This window comes from Drosophila sulfurigaster, chromosome X, assembly GCF_023558435.1.
Source record: "Drosophila sulfurigaster albostrigata strain 15112-1811.04 chromosome X, ASM2355843v2, whole genome shotgun sequence".
In the NCBI taxonomy this organism is placed as follows: domain Eukaryota; kingdom Metazoa; phylum Arthropoda; class Insecta; order Diptera; family Drosophilidae; genus Drosophila; species Drosophila sulfurigaster.
Window position 1 is genome coordinate 28,141,938 of NC_084885.1, and position 23,328 is coordinate 28,165,265.

A 23,328-nucleotide genomic window follows, 5' to 3' on the forward strand; every position below is an offset into this window, starting at 1 on the left:
ATAATATATTTCTAATATTTTGCAAAGTTGACTCGACAGCTATAAACTAAAAAGATGATTTAACATAAAAAGGAAAACAAAAGGTTTCCAAATTTGGAAAGAAATATATTGTGATATTAGTTTTAAAATATACCAAATTAATATGCTACAAAAATACTAAAAATATGATAAATATCATATTTGGTATATTGATATAGAATATATAGTATATTCGAGATATACCATAAAGTGAAAAATATACAAGATTGTCAACCAATATCAGATGATATATTTCGTATTTTGATATAGTACAACATTAAAAAATACTAAACCAAAGGCTACATTTGGTATATTGGTATAGTACTAGATTCAAAATATACCATAGAGTGCAAAATATACCAGATTATCATCCAAAGCAACTATGACCTGTAGTAATTAGATATTTCTTCCCTTACAAAAGTATTTCTTAAATAACTTCTAAAATTTGTACCTGATAGCAACTAAACTTTTAAGAATCATAAAGACAGTAGTTGTTATTGTATGTTATGTACAAAAAATGAACTCAAGTTTCAACCAACAAAAATAAAAAAGAAGAAAACTACAAAATATTTCAAACGTTTTGTATTCACTTCTTATTTTTGTCAACTGCATTAAAAATTTCGATCATTTCATCAGGCTAAAAATAAAACATGTAATAAATATCATTAACTGTTTCCATCCCATCTCATCGTTTTGTCAAATATCAGAATGTTGATAAAATAAAATCTATAAAAATGAGTACAATTATTTAAAGTCAGGATTATGACGAGTTTTCATCGTCGATTGCCGCGATTTGCGATATCGGCGACAATTGTTGCTGCAACAGCATTTTGGTCTAGCCTCAACTCGATTGTTTGCCACACATTTTCTAGCATTATTTGGATTGTCACGCACTGGCTGGGGAGTTGGGAGCGTTGTCGATGTTTGTGCTGTGGCATTATAATTTGGATTCGTGGCAGATAGATTGGTAAAGCTCGGTTCACTGATGTTCGTGATAAACATTGTTTTATTGGCACCACTTTGATATTCCGATGGCATCGATATATCGTTAATATTCTGATAGTTGCTGTCATCGTTTTTCTTCATATAGATGCGTGTCATCGATGTCACAGACGCAATAATCGTTACTTCCTTCTTGGCAGCAGATCCATCCTCTTGCTTGGCAATGCTTTGATTCGATGCCTGCTTCTCACTCGCATTCTGTCTTATTTGGCTGCTAGTTTGATCCACTTGCGAAGCAGGACATTGACAGGGCTCCTCATTAGAATCGGCGGTGGCAACTTCTTCGCCAATGGCTGTGGAGCGTGCAAAGTTATTGCGTGGCCGTTGGTTCGATGTTGAGTCCAACATCGTTGGCTTTTCGTTCTGCATATTACTTCGATCCGAACGCTGAGGTCTACTCAAATTGCTCGCGTATGTCGGAGCACTCACATTGCCCAGCAACTCACTCGGATAGCTGGCATCCGCATCGATGGGTTGCCGGCTCTGATAGCTGAAGTGCAACACATTCATTGTGCTCTCGTTGTCGTTGCCCAGCCGCTGTTGGCTGTTGGGTACGCATGGAAAGCTACGAGTGCGACGCATCGTTGGCATTGTTACATCGTCCAGGCACTCGAAGCCACTTACTTGCAGACTTCTCATCACATTCCCATCATCCACAGAGCGTGGTCGTCGACTGTAGCTGGCATAACTATTGTAATCCCATTCCGGCGGCGTTATATCCCACAACTGTGGCGTGTTTTGACTCATAGCATATGAAGGCATTGTCATGTCCTCCAAATACTCCGAACAGAGGTCGCGCATATGTCTCCTTGTTGCTCCTTGCGATTGACTGCGTCCTGCATAGCTCGGCATTGCCACACTCTCCGGGGCAAAAGACGGCGCGGTAATATCGCAGATATTCTCACGTTGCCGGCGACTTGGGGAACGGACTCTGGAAGCACCCGATATGCCACCAAAGCTGGGCATGCTCAGGTCCTCAAGGCGCGTTGCTCCGCGAGTTGAACTGGCAAAGGAAGGAGCTGTTACATCGCAGATATTCTGTGATCTTTGCTGTCTTCTCGACGTTTGACGGCGTCCAAGTGCAACACTTGCATCTGCGTTGTCATTAACGTAGTACGACATGTCATCGAATGAGGGTTGAGTCACATTTTCAAGGCACTCCGAGGGCAATAATTGTTGGCGTCGCGACACACCTGAAACTCCGCCAAACGAAGGCGCAGTCATGTTGTCTAAACACTCGTTGGTCATAACTCTTGATCGACCGTCGATGAAAGATGGTTGCGTTATGTTCTCTAGGCATTCCGAGGGCATAGTTTGCTGACGTCTTAAGGAAGCGGATACTTCATTGAAGGAAGGCATCGTAATGTTGTCTAAACACTCATTCGTTAAGGCAGCAGCTCGACTACTTCCGAATGAAGGTTGTGTTATGTTCTCCAGGCACTCCGAGGGCATAGTTCGCTGTCTTCTCAATGAACCTGAGACGCCACCAAAGGAAGGCATCGTCACATTATCCAAGCATTCACTTGTCAGAGCTGCAGCTCGACTAGTACCAAAGGAGGGTTGTGTTATGTTCTCCAGGCATTCCGAGGGCATTGTTTGTTGCCGTCTTAAAGAGTCGCCAAAGGAAGGCATTGTCACATTGTCCAAGCATTCGCTCGGCATGACTGTAGCTCGACTATTTCCATAAGCGGGAGGCATTTCGGCAAAACCAACCGCAGCTCGACTACTACCGAATGAAGGTTGCGTTACGTTCTCAAGACACTCCGAGGGCATTGTTTGTTGACGTCTTAAAGAGACACCTAAAGAAGGCATCGTAATGTTGTCTAAGCACTCGTTGGTCAAAGCTAATCTTCCACTTTCTCCAAATGAAGGTTGCGTTATGTCCTCCAGGCATTCCGAAGGCATAGTTTGATGACGTCTCGATGAACCCGAAACACCACCAAACGAAGGCATTGTCACATTGTCCAAGAACTCATTAGTAAGAGCTGCACCTCGACTATTTCCATAAGACGTAGATATATCCAAGAAATTGTCTACACTTCGACTACTCCCGAATGAAGGTTGAGTAATGTTTTCCAGGCATTCCGAGGGCATAGTTTGCTGTCGCCTCGATGAACCTGAAACGCCACCAAAGGAAGGCATAGTCACATTATCCAAGCACTCGTTCGTCATGACCGCAGAGCGTCCAGATCGCTGCTGGCGTCGTGGAGATCGAGCTTGCGAAGCTCCGGAGACGCCGCCAAACGAAGGCATGCTCACATCCTCCAAGCATGGATTAATCGTTGAATTCCCGAAGTATTCTCCGTGATACGGCGAGCGTCGCGCTGATCTGCTGCGTCCCCCAAACGAAGATGGGGCACTCACATCGGCCAAGCATTCACTTGGCATGCGTCTGCTCGAAATGCCAGAAATTCCGCCGAACGACGGCATTGTCATATCATCCAAACACTCTTGAGTCCGCATTGATCGCATGTTCGACATGTTCTGCTGCTGTCTCCGAGTCGTCTGACCATGCAACGAGCTGCTGCCAAACGAGGGTTGTGACACATCATTCAACCACGCCGAGGGCAAGCTTTGCTGACGTCTCGAAGCAGCAGATACGCCCCCAAAGCTGGGCATTGTTACGTTGTCCAGGCACTCGTTGGTCAACTGTCCACGTCCGGTACTGTGAAATGCTGGCGCCGCTGAACGCTGGCGACGTCGCGAAGATCTTGTGCGTGAGGCACTCGAAACACCGCCAAAGTCATCCAGACCGCGACTTGAACTGCCAAAGGAAGGAGCTGTCCCATCGCAAATATTCTGTGTTCTTTGTCGTCGTCCTCCTGTCCGAGATTGATTGTACATTTGCTGTTGTCGTCGGCTGTCGTCAAACGTTGGTTGGGTGACATTATCCAAATACTCCAGAGGCAATGTTTGCTGTCTGCGTGACGAGCCAGAAACACCGCCAAACGACGGCATCGTCATGTTATCCAGACACTCGCTGGTTATAGCTAGCGATCGACTATTTCCATACGAAGGTTGCGTTACGTCCGCAAGGCACTCTGAGGGCATGGTTTGCTGGCGTCTTAAAGAACTGGAAACTTCATTAAAAGAAGGCATCGTAATGTTGTCTAAACACTCATTCGTTATGGCAGCAGCTCGACTACTTCCGAATGAAGGTTGTGTTATGTTCTCTAGGCATTCCGAGGGCATAGTTCGTTGTCTTCTCAAAGAACCTGAGACGCCACCAAAGGAAGGCATCGTCACATTATCTGAGCATTCATTTGTCAGAGCTGCACCTCGACTATTTCCATAAGTCGAAGGTACATCTAAAAAATGATCTACACCTCGACTACTCTCGAATGAAGGTTGCGTTATGTTCTCAAGACATTCCGAAGGCATAGTTCGTTGTCGCCTCGATGAACCTGAAACCCCACCAAAGGAAGGCATAGTCACATTGTCCAAGCATTCATTAGTCATGGCCGCAGCTCGACTATTTCCAGATGAAGGCATATCTAAAAAATCAACTACAGCTCGACTACTACCGAAGGAAGGTTGTGTTATGTTCTCCAGGCACTCCGAAGGCATAGTTTGCTGACGATTTAAAGATCCGGAGACTTCATTCAAGGAAGGCATCGTTATGTTGTCTAAGCACTCGTTGGTTATAGCTAATCGTCGACTTACTCCAAGGGAAGGTTGCGTCATGTCCTCCAGACATTCCGATGGCATTGTTTGATGACGCCTTGATGAACCCGAAACACCACCAAACGAAGGCATTGTCACATTGTCCAAGCACTCATTAGTAAGAGCTGCACCTCGACTATTTACATAAGAAGAAGGCATATCTAAGAAATTGGCTACACTTTGACTCCTCCCGAATGAAGGTTGCGTAATGTTTTCCAGGCATTCCGAGGGCATAGTTTGCTGTCGCCTCGATGAACCCGAAACACCACCAAAGGAAGGCATTGTCACATTGTCCAAGCATTCATTAGTCATGGCCGCAGCTCGACTATTTCCAGATGAAGGCATATCTAAAAAATCAACTACAGCTCGACTACTACCGAAGGAAGGTTGTGTTATGTTCTCCAGGCACTCCGAAGGCATAGTTTGCTGACGATTTAAAGATCCGGAGACTTCATTCAAGGAAGGCATCGTTATGTTGTCTAAGCACTCGTTGGTAATAGCTAATCTTCGACTTACTCCAAGGGAAGGTTGCGTCATGTCCTCCAGACATTCCGATGGCATTGTTTGATGACGCCTTGATGAACCCGAAACACCACCAAACGAAGGCATAGTCACATTGTCCAAGTACTCATTAGAAAGAGCTGCACCTCGACTATTTACATAAGAAGAAGGCATATCTAAGAAATTGGCTACACTTTGACTCCTCCCGAATGAAGGTTGCGTAATGTTTTCCAGGCATTCCGAGGGCATAGTTTGCTGTCGCCTCGATGAACCCGAAACACCACCAAAGGAAGGCATAGTCACATTATCCAAGCATTCATTAGTCATAACAGCAGGGCGTCCAGATCGCTGTTGACGTCGCGGAGATCTGGTTCTCGATGCGCCCGAGACTTGTCCAAATGTCGGCATACTGATGTCCTGCAGGCATTCGGTGGTCATTGTTGCATCGCCTATAGATTCATTTCCAAACGAAGGCGCTGTTATATCGCAGATATTCTCACGTTGTTGGCGACTTGGCGAACGGGCTCTGGCAGCGCCCGAGATGCCGCCAAAACTGGGCATGCTCAGGTCCTCCAGACGCGTTGCTCCGCGAGTTGAACCGGCGAAGGAAGGAGCTGTTACATCGCAGATATTCTGTGATCTCTGTTGGTGTCGTCTTGACGCTAATCGGCTGTGACCCAACGACGAAGGCGCCGTGACATCCTCCAGGCACTCGCAGGACGAGGGCGCTGTCACATTATCCAGGCACTCATTGGGCAAACAGTTTACCGGCAGTTGTTGCTGTTGCTGTCGCATCGTTTGCATGCCTTGGCCGACATTCTCGAGACAGACATTGGTGCCAAACGACGGTGCCAGAATGTTGCCCACAGTCTGATTAACTCTGCCCGTCATCGTTGAGTCCAACAGCATTGCCCCCGGTGCACTTGTATTCGCAATGCATTCACCAGACAGATGTTGTTGTTGTTGTAGGGTTGGAATCGTTGAATTATCCTCGTGAAACGTTGGCATTGAAATATCAGCGAGCTGCTCACCAGGCGACTCTGTTCGACCATTCGACACGGTGCTCGTCTCCTCGAGGTGACCGGTGACATTTCCACATTGATCCCGCAACGTTGTCACCTTACGCACCGTTCTCTGTGTTCCATTCTTCTGTGTGAACAGTGAAGTTAGTCGAGAAGCTTTTACTTTTACTTTATTTTATGTTGGCTAACCTGCTGCGTGGTGCACACATCGCAGGCATCGTGTGGCAGCTGTTGCTGTTGATTATCGCCACGTGCAATGCATCGACGCAGCTCATCGAAACGATTCACAATCTCCTGATACAAACTGTCCACATACGAATTGGGTTGCGTCGTCGATGCATCAGCTGTCGTCGTCATCGTCGTCGTTTCCCAATTTGGGGGCGTCATATCCGACAATTGCTCCAGCGGCATTGTGGCCAAATTGTGTGCCAATGGGCCACGGAATTCATTTTCATTGCTGGCAACTACAAATTCAGGTGTTAGTGAGACACAACAAGAAAACTGTTTAATCAACTCAACCGACATGTTATGTTCCTTCGCCAATTGTCGTCAGTTGGTTCACATTGTTGTGATCGAATCTGTGCCGCATCATTTGCTCTCGTTTGCTCTCGTTGCGACTCATTGTACATGCTGAGCAGGGAGGGGGGAAATCACTTAATGTTTTATTGCACTTTTAGCCTGAATGATGAAATGAAATGTGATTTTTTGTCGGGGGTAGAGAAGCCGAATGAACAATGTCCAGCAAAGCCTGCTGGCATTTCATCTTTGTATACGAAATCTCTCAGTTTTGAGCTGTGCTCAGTTTTTGAGGTGCTACCATAGAAATCCATACGGATTTCTTGATGCACTTTTTATACCCGGTATCCATAGGGTAGAAGGACATTATAACTTTGTGCCTGCAAGAAATGCATAAGGCATAAGAAGCCATCTCTGACTTTATTCTATTTTTGATCAGCTTCAATAGGCGAGACTCTATGGTATATTTTAAATGTAGTAAGTTATCAATATACCGAATATAGCACTTGGTATATGTTGTTAGTATTTGCCTTTGTTTGCAATCTTGTATATTTTAGTACTTCATGGTATATATTTAAGGTAAGCTTTTGGTATATTTCTAGTTTTAGTGTGTATGACAATCTAGTATATTTTAGTACTATATGGTATATTTTGAATTATACTAAATATAATATTTGGTATATTTTTAAGTTTTTTGCTTTGACTGGCAATCTGGTATATTCTGCACTCAATATACCAAATGCAGCTTTTGGTATATTTTTTAGTATAATTGCCATTTATGGTCTAAGGTCCATTTTGAACGTAGTACTATATCCATATACCAAATATACCATTTGGTATATTTTAGTATTTTGCACTATATTTATTTGATATATTTTAAGAATAATACCGCACTGTTTGGCTTTTATTTACAATGTGTAGTGGGTATCCTAGAGTCGAGCACTCTCGACTTCAGCTTTCTTCCACCTTAAAGTTATCCACAGCAAGTGGCTGCAATCCGTTGCTTCATTTGCATTTCTTCGCTGTCTCATTTATGTCAGGCAATCAGCCAATTATGTGCGTTAGTTGCGAGTTGCTTCTTAGCAAGAAAAGCTTTAGCATTGACATGCATTTCCGGTTTTGTGACGGCGCCAAACGGAAGTGCGAACGTGGAACAAAAAAAAAGGTGGAACGTAAAGTGCAATTAAGTCAACGGCGCAGCATAGTTTTCTTTTCTCAATTTACAAGTTTTTGCTGCTACTTCATTTTGCTTCAAGTTCAACTCGGGGTTGTGTGTGTGTCCTGCGAGTGTGAGAGTGTCCTTGCGGTCGGCTCGGGCGCAAGTCGTCACACGAAACCGCTTTCATTTCCGCCAAACACAATTGCATCATTAGCGATGCAATCTCCGTTACTTAACGTAACCGCAACATGCCGGAAATGAAATCCGAGGCAAGCTGGCGCGCCCAGCGCCTAAGCTCACTAAACTTTCCACACGGTGAACGACTCGACAAGTGCCGCTGTCGCCGTCGCCGTCGCCGCCCTAAGAACAAGATGATGACGATGATGATGATGATGGTGAAGAGCAGCAGCAGAACAACAAAAAAAGTGAACACCGTCTGCGCGTAAAGAAAGAAAGAAAGGAAATATGACGTCGCCGTGTGGCAGAGTCAAAGAGCAGTCGACAGGCAGCAAGCAGCAAGCATAGCTAGAAGGACGATGGCGAGGATAAAGGAAAAACAACCGGAAAGCAAACGAAATGATGCTGCTGCGCACAAATAATCGAATAAAGCCGTAGCTCGTCTCTCTCTCTCTCTCTCTCTCACTCTCAACTCCGCATTGAGTAGGTGTTGCAAGCAGCAAGCAGCAAGCGAGACGGTGGCACGTTGTGCTTGTTTTGTATGTTGTGCCACGTCCGAAAGTCACAATTCCATCGTGTGACTGTGACTGTGACTGTGTGCGAGGACAAACGATTACGCGGTGTCGCTTCATTTAGCTGGCGCGACGGCACACGGGCAAATGTTTGACTTAAGCTTTAGAAAACTCACAAAAACGAAGACTCTCCTTTCTCTCTCTCTCTCTCGCTCTCTCTTCCACACACACATGCGAGGGATAATTGAATTGTTAGCGAGCGAGACGCAACACAATGAAATACTATGTATATGCCAGACAATAAGGAACTCACATTTTTGGCAATAGTGTCTCTCAGTAAGTTGCAGCTGTGTATAAAACAACAAATTGAAGATAACTGCCACAACATTGAATATACATTTATTTACCAACATTGCATTTAAAGTATTTATTTTATTTAAAGAACTAAACTTCTATATAAACTCACAGCTCACTAATCCGCCAAAACTTCACTTAGCGGCCACAACTGCAAGGTTAAACACACTTTTCAACTTAGCTTAGCAGCATTTACTGCTCTTTGAAAGCTCACACTTAACTGCAACACTTTTAAATTTTGCTGAGCTGCCCATTTATTTAAGCCAGTTGTGGCCGCTAAACGAGATACATATGTATATGTAACAACTGTAAAAGAGCACTTATCAGCATTGTTGAACACTCTTCGAACTCAACTTGCTTATATTCCATAGCTACAAACTTCGCTTAGCGGCTCATCTATTTATCGCAATTGTGGCCGTTAAGCGAGATATATGAGATAACTGTAAAAGTGCACTTATCAGCACTATTAAACACACTTGAAACTCAATTCGTGGGTATTCTATACCTCCAAACTTCGCTTAGCGGCACATCTATTTAACCCAGTTGTGGCCACTAAACGAGATATAAGTGATAACTGTAAAAAATTACTTATCAGTATTACTGAACACACTTTGAACAAAATTCGCTGATGTTCTAAGGCTATAAACTTGGTTTACCGGACAATTCATTTAATTCAGCTGTGACCGCTAAGCGAGATATAAGTGATAGCCGTACAAAAACACTTATCAACATTATTAAACACACTTTGAATTCCAAGGCTACAAATTGCGCTTAGCGGTTTAATTTTTGATGTTAATTGTGGCCACTATGTGTAATATGCATGCAAACTGTTAAGTGCTGTTCAATACTTAGTTGAAAACTGTTAAAACTCATCTCGCTTGGGTCACATACATATGCATGCTGCTGTAAATGTAATGTGGGAGACATGTGATGGCAGGCTGAAACTCAGGCTGGCTGGCAGTCTGGCAGTCTGGCAGGCAGGCAATCAAGCAGGTATTTGCATATACTTCCCATTCTTGCACTTTTATGCAAAATGTCTTCGCAGTATCCAGCTCCCAGGTTGTCACTTTTCGCGACGCTTTGTGCCGCATTAATGCGCATATTAAAATGGACGACGTTGTGGCTGCCGAGGCGAACTAATGTAAGACTGACAGCAACACAAACACACACACACACAGAAGACTACAAGGTACATACTAAATGTACCACGGGGTCGAGGGTCGAGGAAGACTATCAACAAAAAGAGTTAGAGCCAGCTAAGAAAACATAAAAATGCACTGCGTATGCTCGACTGCAAGTTACCATAAAACATTTAAGTCTGCGCTTTATGGATGCTATGAATGTTAGCATAGTTAAAAAATGCAACTAAGTATACAATGTGAAAGCTTTAGAACTTATAAATGCAGTTTGCAAGGGATGCTGCGTAATAATCATATGTAATACTTTTCTATACTTCAAAGTATATTATGTAATTAAAGTATCGCTAATAGTAACTACAAAAATACTTGTGTTTAATTATTTTTATTTCCAGCTGCAGTTCCAAACGTGTTGCAGAGAATGGAAATAAAGTATTTACCAAATATTATTTGTAAATACTTATACTTAAAATACAGAAAAAAATACTGGAAGAATAAAAGAAAAAAATACAATTTATTCAACTTTTTTTTTAAGATTCTATTATTCAGTTTTTTAAGTATGCACTCTTCTTTATGTTTTTTTTTTTTCAGCATTTTAAGTAGGTACTCTTTATGAGTATTTTATTATATTTTTCCCTTTCCAGTATATTTTCAGTATTTTAAGTATGGACTCGTTTTCAGTACATTTTCAGTATATTAAGTATGTAGTCTTTCTCAGTATTTTTTTTTTCAATATTTGAAGTATGTACACTCTCTCAGTATATTTTTAGTATTTTATGTGTGAAATCTGTTTCAGTATATTTTCAGTATTTAAAGTGTGTACTCGTTTTTAGTATATTAAGGATGTACAGTTCATAGTAACTTTTCAGTATTTTAAGTATGTACTCTTTTTCAGTATTTTTATCAGTATTTTAAGTATGATCTCTTTTTCAATACATTTGGAGTATTTTCTTCAGTATTTTATAGTATTTAGATTAATAGTAGGAATATTATTGTTTTAAGTATGCACTCTTCTTCCAGTATTTTAAGAATGTGTTCTTTTTCAGTATTTTCGGTATGTACTCGTAGTAAGATTATAAGTAGGATACTCTTAAAGGTAAACAACACGCAAAATGCGAGCAATCATGTTTATAACCTGTGCTCGCAGGGTATTCGAAAAGACGCTGACGACTGCCTCAAGGCTACAGACGTTCGGTTACAAAAGGCGACAAAGTTTCGGGGAACGTTTAGCTTGCTTACTTTTCAATTGAGGTATGTGTGAGTTCACAAGCGTGGTGGGAAGAGGCGGGGGAGGGGCGGCACAGTGCGGTGCGGGTTGAGTGTGTGTCGAGTTAACAGTGCCTAACGGTCTCGGGCATGACGCCATTATGCAATGCAATAACACAAAGAGCTCCTTTCAAGCTTAGTCCCCAGCTCAAAACATCTGCCACATGGCGATTAGCGAATATGTCGCTTCACCTCGCCTCACCTCTCTGCACCTCGTTCTGCGCTTGCCAAAAATGCGAATGAAAGAAAGGAAAACAAATCCAAAAAAAAAAGAAAGAGTTGGTAAAACCAGCACAGTAATTGTGCCAAAGTAGATGGAATTTCTCATCAAAGGTGAATCTTGTAGCTCTTATTTGGCGTGCTTTCTTCTTTGCGCCTCTCTTGACAGCTAGTTAATTAATTTGCCATGCATTTGTAATCACAAATGAAGCGACACATTTGAAGTTTTCGCCCAGTTTTAAGAGCTTAATGCTCAAAGGGAATAAGAGAATACAATTATTATTTGTGTATTTAATCTTTACTGAATTTTCATTTATATTAATTTGCAGTTTAATATTTCATTTGACGTGCTTAGCATGCGTAAATCCCAATTTCATTAAATCTGGGTATATTTTTACTTTTAATTTCCCTGCAGCAAACATGGGAAATAGTGTTGCTTAAATTTCCCCATAAGAGGAAATTCCTAACGAAAGTCCCATCAAAATTCCCATTGGGTACATTTTCAGGACATTTTGTGGTACATTTCCAAAGTTTTGGCACAAAGCGACCTCTAGCGGCAGCAGCCCGAAGCATGCTGTTGGCTAACAGCGGCAGCTGCTGTTAAAATAACAGTGCTGCCCATAACAGCAGCTGTTAGAGTTAATTTACTGCTAATAACAGACACAAAGTTAACATTGCAGCAGCTTTTTAACGTGCAATAAAAAACGATTGTTTAAAAACTAATAAAATGCATTTTGAAATCGAAAAATTGTGTGCAATGTTAAAGCAAGCAGTTAACAGCGACTACGTGGCTTTTGCCATGGCAACTTGGGCCACAACACACAAGGCCAATGCCGTTGCCAGTGGCAACTTTTAACCAAATCAGCTGGCCACCGCTGCATGTAAACAAATAAATAAAAGGAAAAAAAGACGAGTGCTTAAACAATTACCAAATTCGCCATGTGTTAAATGGGTTTGCTGTGCGATAAGCTGCGCCGCTTTTGCTGCTGCTGTTGTTGTTGCTGCCACCGGAGGTGTTGCAAGGAGGCAACACCGTTGCAAGCAGCGGCTGCAACGGCGGCAGCGCAGTTCAAGATTCTGCTGCTGGGTGCCACAGGAAGTGGCAAGACACAATTGGGACTGCAGCTGAGCGGGAAGCAACGCGACGCCGACGATTTGGGGCCAACGAACGGAGTGCGTTGCTATCGCATCGAAGATCTGGTCACACTGTTGCTCCTCACCGAAGTCGGTGGCAGCCAGGATATGCAACGCATCTGGCCTTATTACTATGCCAGCTGCAATGCGCTCATCTTTTGCTTCGATCTCAGTGCCAGCAACGAGACGTTGCAACAACACTTTGAGGTGTTGCAACGTTGCTTGCAACACGCGGCAATGCGTGGCAAGCCGGTGTTGCTCGTTGCCACACGACATCGCGATGGCGTCCAGCTCTACGATGTGGAGCATGCCTTTGGACTCGAGCATGTGGCACGCAGCACAGGTTGCCCCCTGCACATTTGCCACATGGACAACGAGGATCTGCAACGTGGCATGAACTGGCTGCAGCGACAGTTGCAACTCCTGGCGCCGACTTTGTTGCAACGCATCAAATACGACGTCAATTTGCAGGTAAACTTGACTTTGCAGAGCGTACACTGAGAGAAAAAGTCAAGTAGCTTGATTTCACTTGGTTTACACTGAGAGAAAAAGTCGAGAAGTTCGACTCTACCTCGATACACTGAGAGAAAAAGTCGAACTGCTTGATTTCAATTCGGTACACTGAGAGAAAAAGTCAAGTAGCTTGACTCCACTTTGTTTACACTGAGAGAAAAGTCGAGAAGTTTGACTCTACCTCGATACACTGAGAGAAAAAGTCGAGCAGCTTGACTCTACTTTGTGTACACTGAGAGAAAAAGTCGATCTGCTTGATTTCAATTCGATAGACTGAGAGAAAAAGTCAAGTAGCTTGACTCCACTTTGTTTGCACTGAGAGAAAAAGTCGAGCTGCTTGATTTCAATTCGGTACACTGAGAGAAAAAGTCAAGTAGCTTGACTCCACTTTGTTTACACTGAGAGAAAAGTCGAGATGCTTGATTTCAATTTAGTACACTGAGAGAAAATGTCGAGCAGCTTGACTTTACTTTGTTTACACTGAGAGAAAAGTCGAGCTGCTTGATTTCAATTCGGTACACTGAGAGAAAAAGTCAAGTAGCTTGATTCCACTTTGTTAACACTGAGAGAAAAAGTCGAGAAGTTCGACTCTACCTCGATACACTGAGAGAAAAAGTCGAGCAGCTTGACTCTACTTTGTTTACACTGAGAGAAAAAGTCGAGAAGTTCGACTCTACCTCGATACACTGAGAGAAAAGTCGAGCTGCTTGATTTTAATTCTGTACACTGAGAGAAAAAGTCGACCTGCTTGATTTCAATTCGGTACACTGAGAGAAAAAGTCGAGCAGCTTGACTCCACTTTGTTTACACTGAGAGAAAAAGTCGAGCAGCTTGACTTGACTTTTTGTACACTAACAGAAAAAGTCGAGCAGCTTCTACAAAATCTTGATGATTCATTATTTTTTATGCAAATTTCATTATTTAATATAATGAATAATGAAATTTGCAATATATTTACAATATATTCAGTATTTCTTAGGCAAATTTTTCGTATCTATATTTTTATGTTTATCGTTTACGCCATTTCATTATTTTCGAACATTAATTCTCAAGTAACATTTGTATTATTCATCATTTCTCATTCTTAAAATATAAAATTTGTTTTGAATAAGTTTCTCCAATCTAAATTTTTAAGTTTAACTTTTTTTCTCTATTTAATTAAATTAAATTTGTGTGTTTATCTCTTTTCCTCTATTTAATTATGTTCATATATTGTTAATAACAATTTCTAAAATTGCTTTAAATATTAAATTGCAAAATTTAATTACCAAAAAACTTTAAATGCATTTTTTCTAATTTTGCCCCATAAAACCTTAAATACCAAAATTATATTTAAAATTCCCTTTTAAAAGTCCTTTTGAACTATTTAATTTACCGTTTAATTACTAAAAATTAATATTGATTTTGTAAAATTAAATTTGTATAAATTTTATATTTCACCGCATTACAAAAAAAAATTATATTCCATGTCCATAAATTTCCCCACTGCAAAAAATTCAATTCAAACAGTTTCACTTCATAATATTCATATTGCCATCTCTTTTTCGCCCATGCAGTCGTGGCAGCAGCGCAAACGCTCCTTGCTGCCCAATGGCAAGCTGCAGCAAGTGCACCGACAGCGATTTCGCCGTCCGCACAGAAAGGTATGTAAGTCAGAGACTTTCGTTATTTGCAGCGAATTCAATTCGCCTCATTTTGTTTCTTACAGCTGTGGCCAATGCCCCAGGCCAATGACGTCACAAGAGCACGGCCAAACACTGCGCCGGCCGCCATCTTCGTCCTGCGATCGACGCAGCAGCCAGCGAAGCCTTAGCGCTGCTCAGGACACTACAGCGAATGTGCCAAAAGAAACAACCAAATACTCAATTTTTTTTGTCGCCTACAAACTAATTGCATTTTTCTTATAACAAATACATTAAAGACACACACAATTGTGTCTAATTTTCAAGAATCCAATAAGAATATTTGAATGTAGTTGTGTATGTGTGTGTATGTGAATGGAACTCACCTCCGTATCCAATTGGAGTGGTATTATGCTGTGTGTGCTCGTTGCTTTCATTTTACACTATCACTAATTCACTTTAAACCATTAATTTACACTTTTTATTCACTCACTTTAATTGTAGCACTTAAAAAAAAGAGAAAAAAATACGACGAAAAACGCGGCGCCAGCCAACCGACGCGCGCGAAAATTTGCAACTGCCATTTTCAACGACCAGGGCTGCAACATAATATCGTGATGATCGTGACTGCCAATCGATAGTGCACCAATTAGAAATCAATTGGAAAAACATTATTTAAAAGCTTTTGTGTAATGCAATAACATTATATATTTAGATATTCCCAAATATCAATAATTTGTTAGATACAGCGAACGGATTGCTGCCGTTTTAATCCAGGAAAATATCGATAACGACCGTTGTCGATTATTGAATTCCAATTGCCCTCAAACTGTATTGAATTAAAATGCCAAATTTTATGTTATTTCATATGCCAAATTCGTTTATGGTTGACAGTTGACTGACAGCAGTTCAAACGCTAAATAATTAATGCACCTGTCGCTACCAAATTGAAATGTATTTTATGCTCCCATTCATGCATTCTAATCATCGGTCATTGACCTTGCTGACGTCACAAATGAATACAAAGCGCAACTGGTAAAAATGATGCAAAAATAGAAATAATACAATGCTATGATTAATATGATTAATACTTTTCAATTTCTTTACTATTTTTATTTAAATTGATATGCGTTTAATTAATTGCTGTGTCGGGAAAAAACAACCTTACATGTGATAAATTTGCCATTCACCATGTGACGCGGGTGAAACACATCACAAAGGATTCACATAAGCATCAAGTGGTTATCGTTTAAGAAAATTAGCATTATTGGCATTGATATTGAGGAATAATAATTGAAACTACGCTTGTGTTGCAATTTTCAACTGCTTCTGCTGCTGGCGTGTGGCATTGATGCATTTTAAAGGTGTCAGCCAGCCAAACAAAAGCTGCTAACGTTCTAGCTGCTGCTAACCATGTGATGTGTGATGTGATGTGATGTGATGTGATGATGTGCATGTGGTGGCCGCTAACTTTGTGCGCGCGACAGCAGACGTTGGTTGTGCGGAGTGTACTCCTTGTTTGTGCAACGGCGGGGGGAGGGTGCAAATAGTGACGTGACGTTGCTGCCATTGCCCCAAGGGTATTTTACGCTGTGGAGTGAATGGCTGTTAGTGGGGGAAGGGAAAGCGATCAGCTCAAAGCATGAACAAATAATTATCGATGTATTGCATTAATCGATTAGAGCACAAAATTGTAGCATTGCTGTTTAGTAAGCACTAAGTTCCCTTCGGCGTTTAACCGGCCAACAAATAATAGAAAAGTGCTTAATGAAACTGATCAGTTTGTAAATGTAAATAAATGCAATTTCTAAGAATATCGATATGTTTCCAGAACATCGATGCATCGATATCATTGTCGTTGTTTTCTCATCTCTACTACTTCGTGTGTGGACATTTTGCCTGACTTTGGCATCGCGTTTGCAATTTTTCACTGCACTGCATCGTTATCGATGTATTGCATTAATCGATTAGAGCACAAAATTGTTGTATTGAAGTTTGGTAAGCACTAAATTCCATTTGAAGATGAACTGACTAACAAATAATAGAAAAGTGTTTTAAGAAACTGATCAATTCGTAAAAGTAAAGTAAATGCAATTTCCAAAAATATCGATATCGTTAGATCATCGATGCAGCGATATCATCGTGCGTGTTTTCTCATCTCTACTACTTCGTGTGTGGACATTTTGCCTGACTTTGGCAGCGCGTCTGTGGCTTTTCACTACTCTAAAATTCCATTGGGCTAACATTAACTATTGTAGTGTTAGTGTGATGTGCAGAATCTCTCCTGTGCCGTCGTCGTCGTCGTTGTCGTCATCGTCATCGTCTCGCGGCTGGCAGCCCGATGATGTATTGCAGCAGCGCAGTAATAAGTAAACCACAAGAACACCGTCGCACACACACACACACACAGACACAGCCACACAAGCGTACACGCATGGAGCGTATTCAAACAATTACCAATACACTAACACAGATTGCCATCCACTTTTTGGCCGGCGGCTAACGGTTCCTGCTAACATTGATGATTGCGGCTCGTTGACGGCGCCCGCCATTGTTATTGCTGTTCTTCCTGTTGTTGTTGTTGCTGTTGTCGGTGTCTGGAGACGCTCGAACGTGTGCTCATCATAATCCCGATATACTACATATAAGGAGCAAAAAAAAAGCGGCCGCCGATGCAAACACACACACACACACACACGCATGCACTTCTCACGCATACATAAATAAACATGTGTCGCCGTGTGTTGTAACGAAAAGTGTAAAATAAGCATCAATCATCGCTTATTTGAGTTGTCATCAATCACACACACACACACAGAGAGAGAGGGAGGGAGGGAGAGAGACCGCGCTACGCTGCGGTGACAACGGACCACAGCAACAACAACAACAACAACAACTACTGCAAGGGAAGCAACAAGCAGCAGCGACGTCATCCTTGATGGTAAGCTAACCCTGACTCCCTCTCTTCCCTTCCTCCATTTCTCCCTCTTCCTCTCCCTCCCTATGTCACGCTGCCACCCTTACAAATTTGCTGCCACCTTTAACAATATTTGCAACCCCTTTTTACGTTTAGGACACTGGCGATGCGGTGATATCCTCGATATCCTCCCCTCGCCGCTTAAAGGACAACACTTCACCCCCCCCAACTCCTAATCAGCTTTTGCCAGTTATTAAATCATCAGGTTGCACGATCAAGCGACCAAAAAAACGCCCATCCGCTGTCACATGTCTGTCAACAGTCAACAAAAAAAAAAAAATAGCGGAGTAACCAAATATCCTGGTCGCAGGACGTTAACCAGTTTTGCGTGCGTCAAGCTAGAAAATAAAGATTTAATCGCCATTTATGTGTGTATGGATTTTTCAACGCCTTTTCGCAGACCCTCAAAAAAGTGTTTTGAATGGATGAAGCATGTCAAGTAGTGTCCAATCTCTGGTAAATATGGAATACACACACACACACACACACATATATGACTATAGATAGTATTCATATAATAAGAAAACTTTTATGCACTTTACAGAGACTTTGATAAACATATTTTATTATGTCAGGCGAAGAAAAAGAAGGAAGAAGAAAAAGGACATTCGATGGAGAGAGCAGAGCGGAGTGGAGGTGGTTGAAGATTAGCAAAGCGAAAGGATGCGTGTCATTGAAATCGAGCTTCGAATTATTTTAAATCGGAGTGGAACATTTGGAGTGTTCAGTTGATAGTTGTAGTAAGTAAACTTTACGTATTTTATTAGGCAAAAAAATATTATTCACATCTATATTTATTTTTTTTATTTATATTAATATTTCGATTGCTTTACAAACTTATTATAAACTGAAGAAACGTTATTTAAGTTTTTTTTTATAGTTGAAATATTGAAATAAGTATATAAGTTATAAAAGACTTCAACAAATGTAAAATATAGAATTACAAATATAACATTCAATAATACAGATATCAAATCAACTCCAATTGTATTCCTAAACAGTATTAATAATATTAAATTTAAATTTGAATAGATATTAAAGAGTATATCTAAACATTAGTTCGGTTACAAATGAAGTTGATTTGCTTTTTATTTATCTATATATATATATTATATTATTATTATTATATGTATTATATCATTTTTTTTTTTATTTCTATGTAATTATTATATTATAATTTTCTTGAATTCTTATTAATTATAAAGATAGGATTATAATCGGATCTATAATAATTTTAATTCTATGTTTATAATTCATAACAATACACGGAAATTGTAGTGATGTAAAATTCATAAAAATATATTAATCGCCTTAAATTTTTTTTTTTGTCAATAATCTTTATTAATTTATACTATGTATAAAAGGAACAAATATTCAAATAACATATTGTTTATAAATTATTTTGAATTAAAAAAAAGGTCAAAGTAATCACTTCTGCACGAATTTTATATCACTTTTAAAACATTGTATATTATTAATAAAAAAGCGATTGCAAAAAGAAAAAAAAGTTTTCATGTTATTTGTATTCTTTTATCTATCACATTTTAATAAATCATATATATAATAATTATTATATTTAATAAACAATTGTGTAAACATTTGTTAGAATAATAAAATAATTTAAGAAAATGAAATTAAACTTTGATCAGCGTAATCTGAAAATATGAAAACTATTACCTATGGAAATATGATTGAAAAATTAATACCGTAGTTTTCATATTTGTATTTAGTGTTCTATCACGTTTTAATAAATAACATATATATTTTAATAAATGAATCTTTTAATGTTATAATTGCAGCAAATAAATGGCACTAAAGTGAAGCTTCCACTGAAGAACTGATTGCCATTTTCTGTCTGTCGATGTCTGACGAAGAGTCGCAAATTTGTTGCCCGGAATCCGAGTGGCTTTAAGCAGGAAAGTGGACAATTGAATGAAGAGAGAATGTGTGTGGACAGATGTCTGGGAACAGAAAGGTCTGTTTGCCAGTTGTTTAACTTCTTTTTTTGTTGTTGTTGTATTTTTGTGTGTGCATTCGTATTATGAATTAAGCAGCGCGAAGTCTGAACTCGGCTCAATAATTGCAAACTACTGAAGCATTTAATATTTTGAGTGCATTTCCGCGTTACGCGTTGGCAGAGGGAAAATCAACGAACCAACAACAGCAACAACAGCAACATCGGAAAATCGAAAGTCTCAGCCTGGAGCCTGGACACAGGTCAGTTGCGGTTCAAGTTGTTGGTCAAACTCAGTCTCTCTCTCTCTCTCTTAGTTGCTGTCTCTCTCTGGCTTGGCGTAAAGTTAATAAAGCGCCCCCTGCAGGCAACAAACAATTTGTCCAGAAGTTCAACTCGAGGCAAAGAGGGAAGCTCAACGGACTGCGAACTTGAAATTCTAATTGGCATTTTATGCCGCAGCCAATGCAAAGGAAGGAGGGTGAAGAGGAGGAAGGGGATGAAGGGGAGCAGGAGGAGAACACAGTGTGTTGGCTGTCGAACAGGTGTGAAATCGTTGACGAATTCTCACGAATACGTTTAATCCGCTTTCTGATTTTTGTGTTGCAGCTCGGTTGAGGAACACTTCCATGGATGCGCGGAGGAGGAGGAGGAGGGAGGATAGAAGAGCGAACCGTTGATGATGCCAGGCAATGGGCAACGTTTTGCATTTTGCGGGCGATATCATGTTGGATTAAAAGCGCGTCGTGCCCTTCGTTGCAAATTAATTTCGTGTACATGTCCTGCAGCCTTTTGCAAGTTTATGCGCCTGCATCCATCCATCCACATGTGTCTGCCTCACTCTCTCTTTGTCTCCCTCTTTCTCTCTCGCTCTCTCTGGGCACATATCGAGTTACCCAGCCAGGCTACGAACCTGTCCATCACTTGACCCCTTTTGTGATGTCCTGATGTCCAGGACAACCGCAAATGTTAAAGCGGCGTGACTTTATTTGATTGTGTCTGCGTTGAGTTGAGAGTCGAAAGTTGAGAGTTGAGTTGAGAGTGCGCTGGCATTTTTTCGGTTTTTCGGTTTCGCCTTGTTTTTAGATCCGCTTGGAAATTATACAAAAACAGTAGATACATTTTAACATAACACCGCATTGTTGTCTAAATTGAATTTAAAACCCTTTCCTTTTTTTTTGCACCTTTTCTATTTTGATTTAGTCAGTGTTTTTTTGCGTGTTAATGAATGTGATCAGAGGAAGCCAACATAAATACTTCATTAACTTGCTGAGAGGAAACTAGCTGAAAGAAGCACATGAAAAGTTAAAGTAAAAAAAGGAAATTAGTTGAAAATAGTTGTAAATATTAATAGATGAAATATTCAAAACAATTGTATCAAAATAATTCAATTCGTTTATAAAAATATATAGATAAAATATACAAATTAAGCTAACTTTTTAATAGACAGAAACTAACAAATTATCAACATGATTCGATAATATATACATATGTTATATATCAAATGGAAATCAGTTGAAAAATATACACATAAAACAATTGATACACGAAATATTTAAATTAAGAAAGCAACAAAGAAAGAAGAATGTAACTAAGAAATGTTGAATGTGATTCGATTATTACATTTTAATTTATATGTATATTTATGTTATTTGTATTAATATCCATATTAACAAATGAAAGGATATTCAATTGAAAGATGTTTTTAAAAATATATAAAGCTGTGAACTTTGAAATAGCAGTGCTTACTTTGAGACAAAATTTATTTATAACAGCTTAATATATTTATTTTTAATAAAAACAATTGCCCATAAAAAAATATCATTGAAATGTTTAAATTAAGCTGGAAAGAAAGAAAATAAACTGTAACTCAGGAATTCTGAATATGATTAGATTATTACATGATATACATATATATATATATACATAAGTGCTATATATGAAAGGGAAATTAAACAAAATTAGGGAATTACAAAAATAAATAAAGAAAAAACAGCCGCTTACTATAACGTCCCAATTTAATTTTTATTACATTAAGAATTCAATATATAAATCTAAATATAATCCAATTAGAAATCAATATATTATATGAACAACAAAATAAAAGTAGAAGTAAAAATTAATTTTCAATTTCCGAAATCTATATATTAAGTTGTCATATTGTTTATTTAAAAGCCATAAAATTTGTTTTTCTTACAATTAATTTTTATTGCTTTGCTTTTGTTTTTCAATAGTAATTTTAAGTTATTTTTTGTTGTCTGCTCTTCATGATTTGCTTGCAATTGTCTAATATTAAATGTTATATGTATCAAATGCATTCTTAAGAATTAAATTATAAAAAATTCTTCAAGATTGAACAAATCAAACACTTAAATCAAAAATATTCAGTTTGAAAGGTAAATAAAATCAGTTAAACCATTAATAAGCAGAATGTATAAACTAACAGTATATATTAAAACAAAACATAAAGTTCATATAAGATAATATATTATAAAGATGTCAAAGTATTTGGTATACAAAATGAATGTGTGTCATCCGCAGAATGAAGAAAATATTTGCGATATTCGTAGTTATCACAAATATATTCATAATAAAAAGAAATGTGTGTATTAGGTGGGCTGAAAAGTAACCTCCTTGACCACCGCAAAAATTATTGTCGCTCCTTATAGTCCATTCATATTTAGGTAACCATGTTGAAATTCAGTGCGATACAGCCCTTAGTTTTGTTTTGACAGCTGATAGTTGTTGACGTGTTTGACATCATGTTGACCATGGGAAAAAAACGATTTTCGTTTCCTCATAAAACATTATTTTTTTAGAGGCAAAACAGCGACGGAAACTAAACAAAAGTTGGATAAATACTATGCGGCTCATGCTCCTTCAGATTACACCGTGAAATATTGGTTTCGAGACTTTCTTGGTGGCCGAACCTCCACTACAAATGAAGTCCTCAGTGGCAGGCTCTCAAATGAGGTTACACAGGAAATGTCCGAAAAAAACCTTAAAAGATGGCTCATCACTAAAAAATTGAGACCTTCCGGAGAATTACTTTTCAGATGGCATCAAAAAGTTAAAAAATCGCTGGAATAAGTGTATTGACATTGAATAAAAAAAAGAAAAAATTAAAAAAAAATTTTTGTTAATTTCCAAGGAGCTAGCTTACTTTTCAGCCCATTTAGTACATGAAAATCCACAATGTTCACAAATATGTAAGTAAAACATGGCTATATCGTCTCGGCTGATCAAGAATATATATACTTTATAGGGTCGGAGATGCCTCCTTCTACCTGTTACATACATTTCCTGCCGGCACAAAGTTATAATACCCTTCTACCCTATGGGTAGCGGGTATAAATATTAATTCGTTGAGTTTTTGAGGATGCCAATCACATGTTGCATTTCATGGTACCATCCAGTTTAGAAATGAAGAAATCAATGAAGGGCGCAAGATTGTTTTAAATACAAATCTGCAAATTTAAACAATAGAATTACTATAAAGAAAACAACAAATATATAATATAATATAATATGTTTGAAACTCACTGAAGAAGCAGAAGAATCCTTTGCTGTAGAAGCAATCTTC

At 39.4% G+C, this 23,328-nt stretch overlaps 2 protein-coding genes and 2 long non-coding RNA genes across 7 annotated transcripts; 2 read left to right on the top strand and 2 right to left on the bottom strand.

Moving 5' to 3' along the window:
* Positions 1-591: 591 nt before the first annotated feature.
* Positions 592-6,927, bottom strand: LOC133847734 (uncharacterized). Of its 4 annotated transcripts, none has more exons than XM_062282928.1 (4): positions 6,730-6,927; positions 6,396-6,670; positions 4,347-6,333; positions 592-4,298 (listed from the first exon to the last, which is right to left on the bottom strand). In XM_062282928.1, exons 1-4 carry the CDS (start codon positions 6,833-6,835, stop codon positions 763-765), a joined length of 5,904 nt encoding a protein of 1,967 aa, XP_062138912.1. In that variant the 5' UTR covers positions 6,836-6,927; the 3' UTR covers positions 592-762. The 4 variants fall into 4 exon arrangements, with proteins under 4 accessions (XP_062138912.1, XP_062138913.1, XP_062138911.1 ...); XM_062282929.1 differs by having other exon boundaries at positions 592-4,235; positions 4,950-6,333; positions 6,730-6,925; XM_062282927.1 differs by having other exon boundaries at positions 592-6,330.
* A 5,566-nt stretch (positions 6,928-12,493) lies between these two features.
* LOC133848796 (uncharacterized) lies at positions 12,494-15,012 on the top strand. Its single transcript, XM_062284490.1, has 3 exons — positions 12,494-13,150; positions 14,749-14,835; positions 14,901-15,012. The coding sequence occupies exons 1-3, from the start codon at positions 12,494-12,496 to the stop codon at positions 15,003-15,005; spliced, it is 849 nt and encodes a 282-aa protein (XP_062140474.1). The 3' UTR covers positions 15,006-15,012.
* A 1,932-nt stretch (positions 15,013-16,944) lies between these two features.
* LOC133849023 (uncharacterized) lies at positions 16,945-21,040 on the top strand. Its single transcript, XR_009895321.1, has 7 exons — positions 16,945-17,755; positions 17,888-18,247; positions 18,336-18,531; positions 19,591-19,766; positions 19,846-20,012; positions 20,063-20,290; positions 20,355-21,040. It is a non-coding gene; the product is annotated as an uncharacterized LOC133849023 (long non-coding RNA).
* A 1,174-nt stretch (positions 21,041-22,214) lies between these two features.
* Positions 22,215-22,758, bottom strand: LOC133848216 (uncharacterized). Its single transcript, XR_009895240.1, has 2 exons — positions 22,608-22,758; positions 22,215-22,480 (listed from the first exon to the last, which is right to left on the bottom strand). It is a non-coding gene; the product is annotated as an uncharacterized LOC133848216 (long non-coding RNA).
* Between the last annotated feature and the right edge of the window lie 570 nt (positions 22,759-23,328).

Excerpts from the sequence above, each read along its gene's own strand:
- LOC133847734 (XM_062282926.1), bottom strand. The coding sequence starts at position 6,835 with ATGTACAATGAGTCGCAACGAGAGCAAACGAGAGCAAATGATGCGGCA. Across the intron at positions 6,671-6,729 it reads TTGGCGAAGGAACATAACAT|TTGCCAGCAATGAAAATGAA; the intron begins GTCGGTTGAGTT and ends CTGAATTTGTAG. Across the intron at positions 6,334-6,395 it reads ATGTGTGCACCACGCAGCAG|AAGAATGGAACACAGAGAAC; the intron begins GTTAGCCAACAT and ends CTGTTCACACAG.
- LOC133848796 (XM_062284490.1), top strand. The coding sequence starts at position 12,494 with ATGGGTTTGCTGTGCGATAAGCTGCGCCGCTTTTGCTGCTGCTGTTGT. Across the intron at positions 13,151-14,748 it reads AATACGACGTCAATTTGCAG|TCGTGGCAGCAGCGCAAACG; the intron begins GTAAACTTGACT and ends TCGCCCATGCAG. Across the intron at positions 14,836-14,900 it reads TTCGCCGTCCGCACAGAAAG|CTGTGGCCAATGCCCCAGGC; the intron begins GTATGTAAGTCA and ends TGTTTCTTACAG.